This window comes from Carassius carassius, chromosome 31 (genome assembly GCF_963082965.1).
Source record: "Carassius carassius chromosome 31, fCarCar2.1, whole genome shotgun sequence".
Taxonomy (NCBI): domain Eukaryota; kingdom Metazoa; phylum Chordata; class Actinopteri; order Cypriniformes; family Cyprinidae; genus Carassius; species Carassius carassius.
In genome coordinates, this window is record NC_081785.1 from 27,433,264 (window position 1) to 27,447,382 (window position 14,119).

A 14,119-nucleotide genomic window follows, 5' to 3' on the forward strand; every position below is an offset into this window, starting at 1 on the left:
AGAAACACCTATAAAATGCCTTCCCATACTACTCCATTATATAATTAGGAAGTAATCATCGCTGGCATAACATTAGCATGACATAGTAGTAGATTGTCAAGAAAAAACATTAAAATAAATAATCCTAGAGCCTATAATCCTATTTCTAACTATAGACTGGATGTCAATAGTTACTGTTTTAGGTTTTGGTGAACACTGGAATGTTTTTTTAAAAAGATCTGTATTGTAACAATATTAAGTGTGTTGAACATCAGGAGTGACAGCCACCATCTGCTGCTTATTGCTTTTGCATTTTTGTATCCTTTCTTAAAGCACAACTGGAATAGTACAGTTCATTGCAGAGGCAGAATAAGGCATACTTTACATCTGCCAGTTGATCAAATGAGATTGTTACATTTAAATTTTCAGTGTGTTAAGTTAACACGTTTATGAAATTACACTGGTGCTTAAATTGGTTTTGCTGGTGATTTTAGAATGAAATGGGGTGTATTTTCTTTCGGGGTAAACAAACGGGAACCAACATAATTCTCTGAACTGTCTGCGTATACAACACATGGGCAGCTTTCAAACAAGAGATAAAAGTCTGCTTGATGTCAGTTGGGTTAGGACCAAGCAATTTACCTTCGTACATTTTCACGATTGCTGTATAAGGCAGTTTTCACAGGTTAAGGCTGTTAGGCCAGTTTACGTCCACATGAACTGTACCCAAGCTGCCGTTTTCAAATGAACTCTGGTTTGCTTCCTCAGGAGCCCCAGAGTTTGGTAAAGAGCTATTAAAAACAACCAAATGATGTCAAGTGAACCAAAGTCCCCAACAAAAGAGCAATAACCTTGTTATAGACACATTCACATCAAAATGGCATTAACATATTGCCAAACTGCACTTGTGTTTTTGAATTATTCTTAAATTGATAGAAGACTATCAATTAGAATAATGTTCAGACAAAAAGGTTCAGAAGATTCAAGAAATGTCCCAGATTCTATTTACTCTATTTACACAATAATAATAATGATTAATAATACATTCTTTCTCAGGAAAAATAAATATTAGTCTCTGCCGGATATGGATTGCAGGATGTAAAAACCAAACCAAGCTTTTCCTTTCACCTAGCTCTTCTGTCTCAAAGTTGTCCTTCTGGCATGCAGCTGATGGCCTGGTCCAGTGCACAAGACTGTTGAATCTTGGGTTTAAGAACCCTGCAACCTCTGCAGCTCCAAGATACTGTCTAAAGCACTTTGCAGGTGTTCACTCAGTTCCCCGTCTTCCACCAATGCAGGCAAACTGGGAGACACTGTTGCTGAAGTAGCCAGCTTGTTCCTTTTAACCACTGGAGTGCACTGCTCTGGAAGCAAGCCTTGCACCCTTGGAATGACATAGTCTTGACTGGACATAGAATCAGAGAGGTTCTGCAAATCGCTACCTGTCCTTAGTGTTTCCATGTCAAAGTACAATTTTAACTTGTTCTGCAGATCTGACCTTTGATCATTTTCATTCTCTGCAACATTTGACAAAGGAGGCTTAAGAGATTCATCTTTCCTGTGAATGGCACCTCCCTTAGTTAACTGCCCGCTGTAGTTTCGTTTAATCCCAGAGATGGTATGCGAGGCGTCACATGAGTTGTGGATAACTTTGCGGGATCCTGACTCATGTTTTATAGTGAGATGTATTGCTCCTTTGCTGCTGGAGCGATATGTCTTGAGGCCAGGAGGTCTGTCAGATTGCAAGGTCCATGATGGTGGAGATGCAAGGCCAGTGTGGACAGATGAGACTTGGTTGTGCTGAGATAAGTTCTTGGTCCGGGATTTGAGGAAGGACTCTGCTGAACCACCAAAATAATGAAACCTGTTCACATTTCACTGTTTCAAGTAAGAGTTCAAGCAGAATTTCTCAAATCCAACCCTGGAGGGCCACCGACCTGCAGAGTTTAGCTCTAAACCTAATCAAAGACACCTAAGCAAGCTAATCAAGATCTTCAGTTATTGGTCAGGGTTTGGACTAAATGCTACAGGGCAGTGGCCCTACAGGGTTTGATTTGAGGAACCTTGCTTTACTAATTAGAAACAAAAGCAACCAAAAGAATCTTGTGCATTGTTACCTGGTTCTCTTCTGGCTCTACGTCTGTCCTCTGCCAGTGAGACTCTCTCTGATTGGAGAAACAAACGCTCTAGCATCACCATCTCTGCTGATGGGCTCTCCTGCTGAAGAAAGCAATAACAACTCAGACCTGCCACCTTTTACATTTCAAAGAACCAAAATGATGTTTAGAGTTTCAGAACATTGACTTTGGTCAGTGATTCTGAATTAGTAAGTTGCAAGTTTTTTTTAAATAAATGACACCATTTGTTACCTGGGATTCAGCCAGAAGTTGTTTCCTGTACTTGTTCAGCATGTCTTTGATTCGTTTCAGCAGAACAACTGAAACACACTCAAACTGCTTGTCGACTGCACAAAGAATGACAGATATTTTCTCATGTTTAGTTTACTTTGTTGAGTCCATTACAGGACAACAATTTTATTAAATATTGCCAAATTCAAACTTCCTGACTGAGTCAAACCTGAGAGAAAGTCAGCCTGGCTGGGCAGAGATCTAGCACAAGAATGGTATGGCAACAAATGTCTCAACGCATCCTCCACTGAAGCAAATGGAGCTGAAGTGTTTGGGTTGAGAACAGCATTGTGGTCCAAAAGGATCTGCTGTCTGAACCTGCAAATGCACACACCAAAAAAAATTGTTAAAATAGTTTTCCTGTACATTAAATAGCAACTTTGTGATTGGTTGTATTTGTTAATTTTATTTGTTTTGTCTTTCAAACATTTGTTTGGTGTCTCACTATGGTGTCCTAGACAAAGCAAAAGAATGCCATATCTTGCTCTTACCTCACTGCTAGCGGAGTCTCACATTACATGAAGATGATAATGATGCTATCCTGACATAAACACACATTCATGCAAAACCCCTCCTATATTGCAGTTTTCAATTTTATTGTATTAGTATGTAGATTAGCTCATTATCCAATGGTCAGCTTCTCCATGGGCCTTGATGGATTTTTATTCACAAAGGTAAGAGACTCTAATCCATTGTTTCTCACCCTCACCCGAGGTCACTGCAGCCACCAGATCCAGTCTGTATCCAGATCAGATGTTCACTGCAGTCACCCGGATCCTGTACATATCCAGTCCAGATGGTGGATCAGCGCCTAGAGAGGACCTCTACATCCCTGAATGTCAGCGGAGACCAGGACAACTAGATGAGCCCCAGAGACAGATCCACAGTCAAGACCTTGTCTTCTAGACAGCCACCGGGACAAGACCACTGGAAACAAATGATTCTTCTGCACAATCTGACTTTGCTGCAGCCTGGAATTGAACTGCTGGTTTCGTCTGGCCAGAGGAGAACTGACCCCCTGTCTGAGCCTGGTTTCTCCCAAGGTTTTTTCTCCATTCTGTCAACGATGGAGTTTTGGTTCCTTGCCGCTATCGCCTCTGGATTGCTTAGTTGGGCACACTTAATTTCCAGCGATTTTGTCGACTTGATTGCACAGATACCATTTAACCTCTTAACCTGCAGCCCGATGCGGGTGAACTGAACTGAGCTGGATGATGACATCACTGAATTCAATGATGAACTGCAGTTTTCCATTATTGACTATGGACTATTTTCCTATTTAATGCTGTTCAGTTGTTTTGTCACAATCTGCATTGTTAAAAGCTCTTTATAAATAAAGGTGACTTGACTTGACCCTTTTTCCTGGAGGCATACCAACAGTACACATTTTCAAACTCTTCCTAATGCTTCCTAATCAAACAAATGATTATCTGCTTACCTTTGTCTTACACACCAAATACCGGACTTGGAGTCTTTACTAAAGAGTTGATAAGTTGCAAAACATGCAATTTCGGGGTACTGTGAGTTTGGAACCATTGATATTGAGGGCTCATTTTCCCACTATACCCTTGTCCCCTAAAAGTGCAGCCTTATCTTAAATATTCAGAAGATACTTATATTTAAAGTAACTTAAAATATTTTTGAGTAACCATAATAGTGATAGCTCATTGTTCCTTACAAGGATTGCAACCTCAACCTTTTTGATGTTATCAGCCTTGAGCTTTAACCACCTTATCATATTCAATCTCTAATCAATTTTTATTTATAGTATTTATGCTGCCCAAAGTTAACATTCTTAGTTTGTGTTTTAAAGCAATGAATACAAGCTTCTCATGGTGCCGTTTGGACTCAGTATTGCACCTTTATATTGTCAATGATTGTATAAAAGCTGCTGTTACTCTTTTCTCCAACAAGTTAGCAGGCAGACTGAGACATCTTTATTCTGGTTGTCCTGTCATGTCTTGTCTTGATTTCTTGACTTTGCAGTGCCTCTCATTGTAATACAGAAAAAGAGCTGTCTTGTTCAGGACTTGCCTCCACCTATTAGGCCTAATGGCCTTGCACTTGGTGGTGGTTTCATTGTACTTTCTAAAAGTTTGTCTTTCATTATTGGGAGTTGTACTGGAAAGATCTAAATGGTATTGATGAAATTAATGGAGGCATTCACTCGTTTTTAAAACCAGCAAATAATACTGACAACTAATGTATGGTTTGGGGTATGACTCGAAGACAAAATAGTTCCTTTTATGTGAAAGAACAAATAGCAGTTCCTCAAATTGTTCCTGAAAAAGGAACTAGTTCCTGAAGTGGGATCTATACACTGATGTTCTCTCTAGGGCAAGGGGTGTCAAACTCATCTTTTCTGTAAAAATGTGTGTAGTTTACAAATAATCCCAAAGGACTTGATTAGTTGGATCTGGTGTGTTTAATTAGGATTGAAGTTGAGATCTTCAAGACTGTGGTCCTCCAGGAGCTGAGTTTGGCACCCCTACTCTAGGGAAAATCCTTTGTGTTAAGAATGCACTTACTCTGGCTGCATTTACACTTGGTATAACCCCGCAAAACCCCAGCCTCCTCTCTCCTGAACTGTCAGAAGAAAGATAGAGGACACCAGGCCACAGAGCGCTAGTGAGACTCATACTACTAACACCGTGTCTACACCAGATGTGACAGTTGTTGCGCTGCAACAGCTTGGGGCCCTTCCCAATGGACGTGATAAGGTGACTGATTTGAACTTTGTGGCAGTACGTCATAAACAGAACAAGGCTATATTTTACTGTCTGGGATTTGTTGTATCGCGATGCGCCACATTCAGTGTAGACAGCCTCACTGATTATAATGGGTTCTATAGTATTTTGTCTCATCGTGCCGTGTTGCTCACGTCTGGTGTAGACATGGTTTAAGACTTAATTGAATATTGCGTGGGGAAGAGAGATCCTATCAGTTAACCAGAAAGAGAAGTGTCTTGATGTTGCCAAGTGTAAACACGCTTTTGTATGTAAGGCAGGAGTCTTTACACCTGTTCCTTGAGATTGACCTTCCTACAAAGTTTAGCCCCAACCCTAAAACTAAAACACCTGAATTAGATTTCAGGAACACTTGATACTTACAGAAACGTGTGTTGGTGCAGGGCTGGAACTGAATTTAGCGGAAAAGTAGCTATCTGGGAACAGGATTGAGCATTCCTAATGTAAGGTGCCTTGAAATGCATTGTCTTTTATTCCCCAATCATCTGGTCTGTTCCAGGGTGCCAGTATCTAGTCCCCATTCCCCCAATTTCAACCAGAAAGTGATTTTAAATGACACAGTTTCCTGCATACCATAACTACAGCATTTTCCGGCATTCATACTGATGTCTACATAGAATTAGTATCTTACTGAATAAATCTATTTTTACTTACCTGTGTTGCCTCTTTGCTAGTCTCAGCTTCTCCTCTTTTGGATCCACGCTTGCAGTAGAAGTCTGAGACACGGAAGGAATTTTAATAATAGAATACATAGAATCTGGAATTACTTTGTTTTCAGAATCTCTTTGAAATAACACATCTTCCTGAAATGTAGCATGATTTGACTAAGACTTAATTTTTCTTTTAAAATATTTGCACCTGGACCAGGTTCTTCTGGAGTGCCGAGTAGGTCTCCTTGTCCTGGGCAAGCAGTCTGGGCCCGAGATGTACCTTCTGTGACTGATGCTGATCCAAAGAGATTATCCCACTGTTCCTAAGGACTGTGAGCTCTAATCAGGGGAGGTATAAATTTGAAGCCAAAAAGGATGATAGAGTGATTATAACAATTTTTCTGTCAAATAAGTTTCTGTCTACTGTTTCTGGGAAATTGAATATGCTTTCTAACAAAGACAGCAAGCTACAGCAAGAATATCATTACAGATGAAGAATTTACCTGTGTCATGTTCATTATACTGCTGCTTGTACACATGGGCTGTTGACTCTGGGGTTCTTCTAAGTTCAGTTAACACATGGCTTTGGCACAATTGCTCTGGATACATAAACAACTTCTCTGAGGAAGAGGAAGTTCTCTTACTCGTTACTGGCCCCTCCTGACACTTGGGTCCAGCATCAAGACCAATCAACATAGAGGAATCCTGCTCATCTGAGACTGGGGATGCTGTGCCCTTCATGTTGTCTGTGTCTGAGGTCTGGCCAATAGGAGTTTGCAATAGAATATCAGTGTGTTCTGAACCATGGTATGCTGGCATAAGAATATCTTCACTCTTAGACAGTGAAGATAAAGTCTCAGATGTAGTCAAGGATGTGAGCAATTCCTCAGCTTCACCTACAGCAGAGGAGATGTGGTTGTCCATTTGCATAAGTAGAGTTGCAGCTAACGAATCTTGGCTGGCTGACAGTTTTAATGGACACTGCAGGAAAAGACATATATTGTGTATTAACTGAATAAATATGAAATACATTCCTAACATGTTCTTACAGTTCATCTCTGTGTTTGAATGAAATTGACAGAGCACAATTTAATTTACCTGTTGTTGAGGATGTACTAAAGCCTGATTGTGATGCAATAGATTATGTTCTCCTTCAGTAAATTGTTGTTCTCCTGTCTGAGTGATCAGTTGTGGGGATAATGACAAAACTGTCTCAGGGTCACAACTAATATCTGGTGATGACTGTAGTAGAGTTGATACTGGAGAGGGCAGAGAGTGAGTCTCAGTAAGGGGTGCTTCCACTGAAGTTGGCAGAAGCAATCTGCTCTCCTGAAGTGAATAAAAACCGTGAACAAATGTATCAAGCTACAAGTATGTTATGAAATCCAACAGTGCTTTCAAAATTTAATGATAAATAAGACATGTAAAATTCTCTTTGAGAACATAAAGTCCATTCCTAAAATTGTTACAAAAGAATGTGACAGAAACTCACTTGAAACGGTTTGTTGACATTCTCCTGTTGATGATCTGTTGTTCTCTCAGGCAAAAGAAGCATGGAATTCTGGGTAAGACACACCTTTCCCTCAGGTCCCCCTATTAGAGCACTTTGAGGCACCAAAGGCAGACTTTGTATCACTGACTGACCATTTGCTGTTGGTATGGTGGTCATATCAGGAATAAGCATATTGGCATTATTAATCAGTGTGATCTGGTTTCCAACATTGTTTTGAACTACTGCATCTCGCTGCCCCTGCACTTGAGGTGCATAGGTCCCTGCTAGCTGTGTTGGCATCTGGAAGACTGTAGGAGGTGTTGCCTGAATTGGTAAGGACCCTGACAAAAGAGACCCTTGTTTGAGGGTGAGTTGTCCAGGTGAGGAGGTGAAAATAGGGCTGAAGTTGATTTGCCTTGGTCGTACAGTCACTATATGAGAACTGTCAACATTGAGTTTGTCTGACACCTGATTGCTTGGTGTATTAAGAATACACCTTGGTATGCTGGTAGATTGGGACATAGTTGTAGGTGTTTGGTTCGGCAGAAAGAATTGTCTCTGGCCCTGAAAAGGATCCTGGGGCTGAATGACAATTGGGCCTTTCTGACCAACCAGATTGAAGCTAACAGGTTTGCTGACACTTGGTGTGGACCATTCTTGTAAGGACTGCTTTGAGCCAACAGACGGGGATAACAAGACACTCTGTGATGTATTTGTTGAGATGAAGGCAAATCCTGGCCTGGGACTGAGCTGAATAAATCTGGGTTGGAAGTTCATTGGCAACTTAGGCTGAATGGGAAGAGGGGTTTTTTGTAACATGACCCCTGATGGGGTAATTGTTCTAATGGGGGAGGCCAACATCTGGTGATTTGTGAGGCTTGGTATGGTCTTTTGGATAATCATGCTGGTGCTTTGTGCTGAATTAATAGAAAAGGATGCCTCAAGTGGAGGTGTGGGGAATACATTCCCAGGGAGTAGATTCATTAACTGGGTTCCTGGGGGTCTGAGTGAGGGGCAGCCTGGGCCAACAGCTAACAAAGATGGCTGAGGAGGCTCCACTGCAGGTTGAGTGTCCTTTGGTAAAGAGATCAAGCCAGGAGCGGTTAGTGGTTTGGAGAAATATTGCATTGCAGGCAAAGGAAGGGATGTGCCAGAAAAACCAAGCTGGAGAGTTTCTGCTGTCTGGGCAAGTCCTGCTTCAAAAGCGAGAGTGTCCTCAGTGATGTCAGCCTCCTGGAGACTCTGCTGGAGAATGTCACAGATCTCTTCTGACGTTTTCTGCTGTTCCACTAGTTGGACATTGGGATCTTCTTGCGCCTCTGGACCTTCACTTCCCAGAGAGGATGCCGGTGATGCCAGCAGTGCCTCCTCCAGAAAGGAGAGATCCACACAGCCAGAGACAGGAGTGTCCTGAGAACTAGCATCATCTGCTAACAGAGATGCGGGGCTCTGCAGAACGGTAACAACAATCATGTTAAAGATTTGTTAATCTGTTAAAATAATTCAAACAATATTTAAAGCTTATAGTCACAAATCCATTCTTTTGGTACTAAATAAGTGGGGTTTGTTAGACAGACGGGCATGTTCTGGGAGATCCCAGCTGAAACAAATCTATATGCTCCCTCTTCCATGGGGAGAGAGGTCTAGACTCACTGGAGTGTCTGTGAAGAGTGACGGCTCTCCAGAGGATGAATTAATGAGTAAGTCTCCACTTGGCAGCTGTTTGAACAGAAGGGAGGAGGGACAGTTAATTGCATGTGGTAATGTTATAGAACTTGTATTTGCACGCAAAAATACACACGCAAACACAAGTGCTAAGGTTATTCTAAGTTATCAATCTCTCTATGACCTTTTAAAGTGCGCTAAGGTTCCAAAATTATCACAACTGAAAAAAGTTTTGAAAAAAAAAAAATACTGTGACAGGTAGTCACTAATGTTACTAAAATTAAAGATTAAATCCACACGGTTATATTATGATTAATCTATACCTCATTTGTCCCATGAAGAAAGTCATTGAGGGCTTGAGGGTCACTGTTTTAAAGTAAACATTTAGAAATTAACATATAATCAGAATATCTTCTGGTGTGACTGCTTTAAATATAATACATACAAACAAAGAAAATGTAATCTATTGGATGTAACAAGACTTACCATAAAACATCAAGTAAACAAGTACCATCTTCTTCCTCCATTTCAACTAAACAAGAAGTTGGATTGGAATTACAAGGTTATGATAAAACTAATTCAATATTTCTTCGAGAAAATATGTTTTCATTATTTAATATTGAATCTAATATGCCAATACTGTGTTCATATAGTATTTCATGTACAGTTCTATATAAATTAACTCAAATCCACTTAAAAAGGTAGGCTATACAACTACTATGATGCCAAATCTCTAGTAAATCACTATTATTGCAATGTATCATTGAACCACATGGTTCATATATAATAATCTGGGTTTTGTGAAGGAACCTAACCTTTTATTAGGGTGGCTCCATTCAAAGCAGGGAGAGAGAGTTTCTGTGGACTTCAATGACTGGATTTCGAGGAATGGCTGTGAAGTAACCAGAAATTTGGACACATGCTTTTGAGCGGGGACATTATTGAATCCTGCGAGATCTGAGAAAGTAATTGTGAGGTGTACAAATATTTATTAAATAGTAGTTGGAAGTGTATGGATGCTGAAAATTTAATGATTTGACTGAAAATGAGCAATCATACTAGAGATTTTTGGTCAAACAATCTACAAAATGTAACACCTAAATGAACTGTTCATTTACTGAATATGACTGAATCAGCCTGAAAATATTGCACCAATGCAAGTTGTTTTATTAAAAGTAAGATTAGCTAATGTTTTGGTCAATTATAATGTTAAATTTTAACTACAAATTCAATTCCAAAGTAAATGGGCTGGTTGAAAAGATGGAATCGTATTAATAATGTTGCACACTGCTATGCCCAAACCTTAAAACAAGTACCAACTATGGCCAAAACGAAATGGGTGCTATAAATTTCTATTCTAAAATATATTAGAGTATATAAATTAATTTTATTTTATTCAGCTTCATTCTGTCAACTTGAAATTCCACTGTTAATTTGCATATAGATACATAAACATTTTCAATCAAATTTCAATAATATCTATTGAATAGCTCAGTTTACAGTGCAACAGTTTCTTTATAGCTAATGTTATAATAGGCTACATTTTATACAGACTCCAATAATATAATTGCACATTTACAGTAATTAAAAAAAGAAAATTATAGATTATGTATATCAGCAACCAGAATATTTAATATGCACTACGCATGGATTCACATTATCCGCGCGCTTCCGCATGTTCAGTGTCCGTTCATTGCGCAGGGTACAAATCGACACCTTTGCCTCGGTCGAAATCCATCTCTAGTAAAAACAAAAAATGTCAGACACTTCCAGACACTTAGATCTCCTGCAAAGACACTTCTCTCTTATTTTTTCTTTACCTACATCCGCATAATCGCTGCACATAGCTACTGGATATAATAATTCCAGACTGACAGACTGTTTTAGAAACGAATCCTACATTTAGCTGTTCATACTCAGAAATGGCATGTACGGTCACGTCTGAGTCTCAGTGTGAGAGGGAAACAGCTGAGGTTTAAAGGGATGCTGCTCAGGACGGTGATACGGACGCAAAAGATCTTCACCTGAACACACAGCTGCACATTTATTCCATCATATCTCCTGTGCCGCGCTATAACGCGCAGATTCTAATGCAGTATTTTGCAGAGGAAAAAGAAGAACTCACCAGCGTCTTTGTGCTTTATTGTCCTTTCAGACGGGCCTGTGCGCCATCCATCCGTACCCACATGCTCAGGGAGGAGGGGGAGACGTGCTCGCGCGGGTGGGTGACAAACACGGAGGTAGCAGACACAGAAAGCGCCTGTGCATGTGCTGCTCTTCACTCTGTAGCGACACTGGAACCCAATGAGGGACCTTCACGGAAGCGCGCTGCTTTTCACATGCTTTGATGCATTTGGAAACACTGTACATAATGGTAACATTGATCTTGACAGATCTTATTCTGAGATCAGCGGACAGAAAATGTCAATCGAATATCATACTCTCTTTTTACCAATATAGGTTATTCTGCTCCAGAGACTAATGGATAGGGTTGTGACTATGAGGTGCCGTTTGGTCAAATTCTGCCAAAAATTCTGCATTTAACTACCAAAACAAATACATTTTGCGAGATTTATTAAGTTATACTATATTAAAATAAAATACCTATCTATATGATTTACATTTGGATTTAAGGTTCAAATTTATTTGTATATAATTAACATTTAGATTTAAATTCAAGAGGTCGATTTAGATAAAACATTTAGATTTAACTTTGGTCTTTTATTTTGATATAGTAATAAAAAATGCATAGCGTTTCTTTTGGTAAATCTTGCAAAATGGGTTAATGGTTGTTGAAACCTGACAGAATTTAACTTTTTTTTTAAAAAGTTTTTCCTACACATTTTATTTTAAAAACCATATACAAACATATACATATATGTATGTATGTATATATATATATATATATATATATATATATATAGTTTTGTGGTCTTTAAAATAAATAAATTAAATATTTTTTATTAATTCTGATGTTAAATTCATGTAAACTTTTAGAAAAAGATTAGACTTTGATTAAATTTAGTGCAAATATCTCATGGAAATAATGGCTCCCCCAATACATATATGCATATATAAACAGTATATACTGTATAACACATAATTTACATTATATTAAGCCATACAAGTCTCAATACACAGGGTTCCCTTTAAATTGTGTTGAACTTTCTGCTCCGTCCAGTTGCAATGTTTGTTTGAGCTGCGGCCTCTACTATACATGACATGAATTTGTTTCATTCAGCCTGAGGCTTATTCGTTTCACTTTTGGTGTGAGAGTACTTTTAAATTTACATTTACATAATAATACCATTGTCCTTTATAGTACTTTATTGTATGCGACATGTATAATGTGGTGTGAACAGTATTGGTGAGTCGATCTTTGGAAATTTGGTCATCTATGTGCACCATCATAGTGGGCTGAGGGTTTTCATTTTTGAGCCAATTTTAATTTTCTGGGTAAAATATTCCTTTAATATCAATTCATCATTAATCGCATATTAGATTGCTAACTGTTTAAAGAGCAGCATAATTAAATACATAGCAATCAAATGTAAACTTGGCTAGTTCCTAATCACAAAGGGCAAAATCATAGTAAAGGGATTTGAGTCTAATTATACAAATGGCTTTTCTCTAGCAGTTTTTTTTTAAACTTGTAGATATTGTATGATAGTTCTCCTTCTTCTTCTTCTTCTTCTTCTTCAAAAAAAAAAAAAAAAAAACATTCACAATTTAGGTGGTTGAAACATCCAGTAATCAATCCTGGCAACCTTTTAGCTTGATCTTAATTTGGCCAAATGAATGTGTGGTTTTGTAACGCTTAATTGCACTTATAGTTTTCTTTCATCATCTTGTGTTCAAGATCCACCTATAGGAGGGGCATCCATGCCTGACCTCTGCAGAAACATCCGATTGCTGGCTTGACAGACAGAAGTGTATCTGCCCATTGACAGGTAAGGGGCTGCCCCTTCACCGAGTGCATAAAACTCCTGCACGCGCTACCTTTCCTCAGCTGACATTCACTTCTCACGATCTCTGCACTTACTCAGCTTGGTTGGATTCACTTGTGTGTCTTCAGAAGTACATGTTCCCAGATCAGACCAGACATGACAGTCTTTTTATTCCGCCTTAGGTTAGTTGTTTCGCATCCTGAGCCACCCAAGGTCTTGTCTTTAGGCTGCCCACCTTTTTTCTTTATCTCACCTGCTCCCCTTTCCATGGATGCCCCCCACAGATTTCTCAGTTTTTCGCTGGTATGACGCTCTCTAAAACTGCTGCTTCTCCCGGGGATAGCTTATCAAAGGCCTGCCAAGCCATGTGTAGCATGACTGAAGACCCTTACCCGTTCTGCATGGTCTGCTTTGGCAATGTCTCTTGACTGGGCTGACCAGCCTAATCCTGCATCCCCCAAAGAGAATATCTACGAGGGCAACCTACTGTTCGCTAATGAACTGGCTGGTTTAAGAGATCCCGCAAATGATGTTGCGGGATCTCTTGGGGTCTCAGAGGATGAGGAGTCCATCCCACCCTCTTGCCTTCCCCAGGCTAATGCCCTCGCATTCTTACCCCAGTCCATCCTCCCGGACTTGTGAACGAGTGGCTGCTCGCCTCAGCATTGAGGGGCCAGCTCCACAGAGTGCCTCTGACCAGAAGAGGGATGCTTATTACCGGAAGCTGCTGGGACACCCTCCCTACCAGAGGAAACCCATCCTTTTCCCAATCCTTTCAGAATACACAGAGCACATGAAGCATTACTGGGGCAATCCACTCATCCTCAAACACGGTGTCACGGGCCTCAATGTAAAGGATATGGCAGCGCTCGACATAGGTGGTCACCCTGTTATCCAGCCATCAATCGCCAGACACCTTACTCCCGTAGCCGGGCTTGCCATACAAAATTGTCAATTTTTCTGCCTCAGTTCACCAGGCCACCTACAAGTCCTTGGCCTTGGCTGTCAGGACACTTCGTTTTGAACAAACATTTCAGGAATTACAATTTCAGAATGAAACAGATGGATCTCTCTAATGTTCAGTATTCAGATCGATCGATCTCAGAGATGCTTTTTTCTACATAAGCATTTATCCTCTGTTTCCGAGGCGTGTGTCTCGCAAGTCAAGGAAGGACCGAGGGTACAGTACATGTCTCAGACTACAGGGTCTCACGGCTTTGGCTGTCCATGT

The 14,119-nt window shown here is 40.0% G+C and overlaps 1 protein-coding gene across 3 annotated transcripts; it reads right to left on the bottom strand.

Moving 5' to 3' along the window:
• Nucleotides 1-614: 614 nt before the first annotated feature.
• On the bottom strand, nucleotides 615-11,310 carry LOC132111824 (BRD4-interacting chromatin-remodeling complex-associated protein-like). 3 transcript variants are annotated; one of them, XM_059519442.1, is made up of 14 exons: nucleotides 11,067-11,310; nucleotides 9,757-9,833; nucleotides 9,428-9,473; nucleotides 9,265-9,307; nucleotides 8,930-8,995; nucleotides 7,277-8,725; nucleotides 6,883-7,113; nucleotides 6,288-6,765; nucleotides 5,999-6,123; nucleotides 5,789-5,850; nucleotides 2,557-2,705; nucleotides 2,349-2,443; nucleotides 2,097-2,199; nucleotides 615-1,820 (listed from the first exon to the last, which is right to left on the bottom strand). In XM_059519442.1, the coding sequence occupies exons 3-14, from the start codon at nucleotides 9,466-9,468 to the stop codon at nucleotides 1,189-1,191; spliced, it is 3,474 nt and encodes a 1,157-aa protein (XP_059375425.1). In that variant the 5' UTR covers nucleotides 9,469-9,473; nucleotides 9,757-9,833; nucleotides 11,067-11,310; the 3' UTR covers nucleotides 615-1,188. The 3 variants fall into 3 exon arrangements, with proteins under 3 accessions (XP_059375425.1, XP_059375423.1, XP_059375424.1); XM_059519440.1 differs by having other exon boundaries at nucleotides 5,993-6,123; nucleotides 11,067-11,309; XM_059519441.1 differs by having other exon boundaries at nucleotides 615-1,817; nucleotides 5,993-6,123; nucleotides 11,067-11,308.
• Between the last annotated feature and the right edge of the window lie 2,809 nt (nucleotides 11,311-14,119).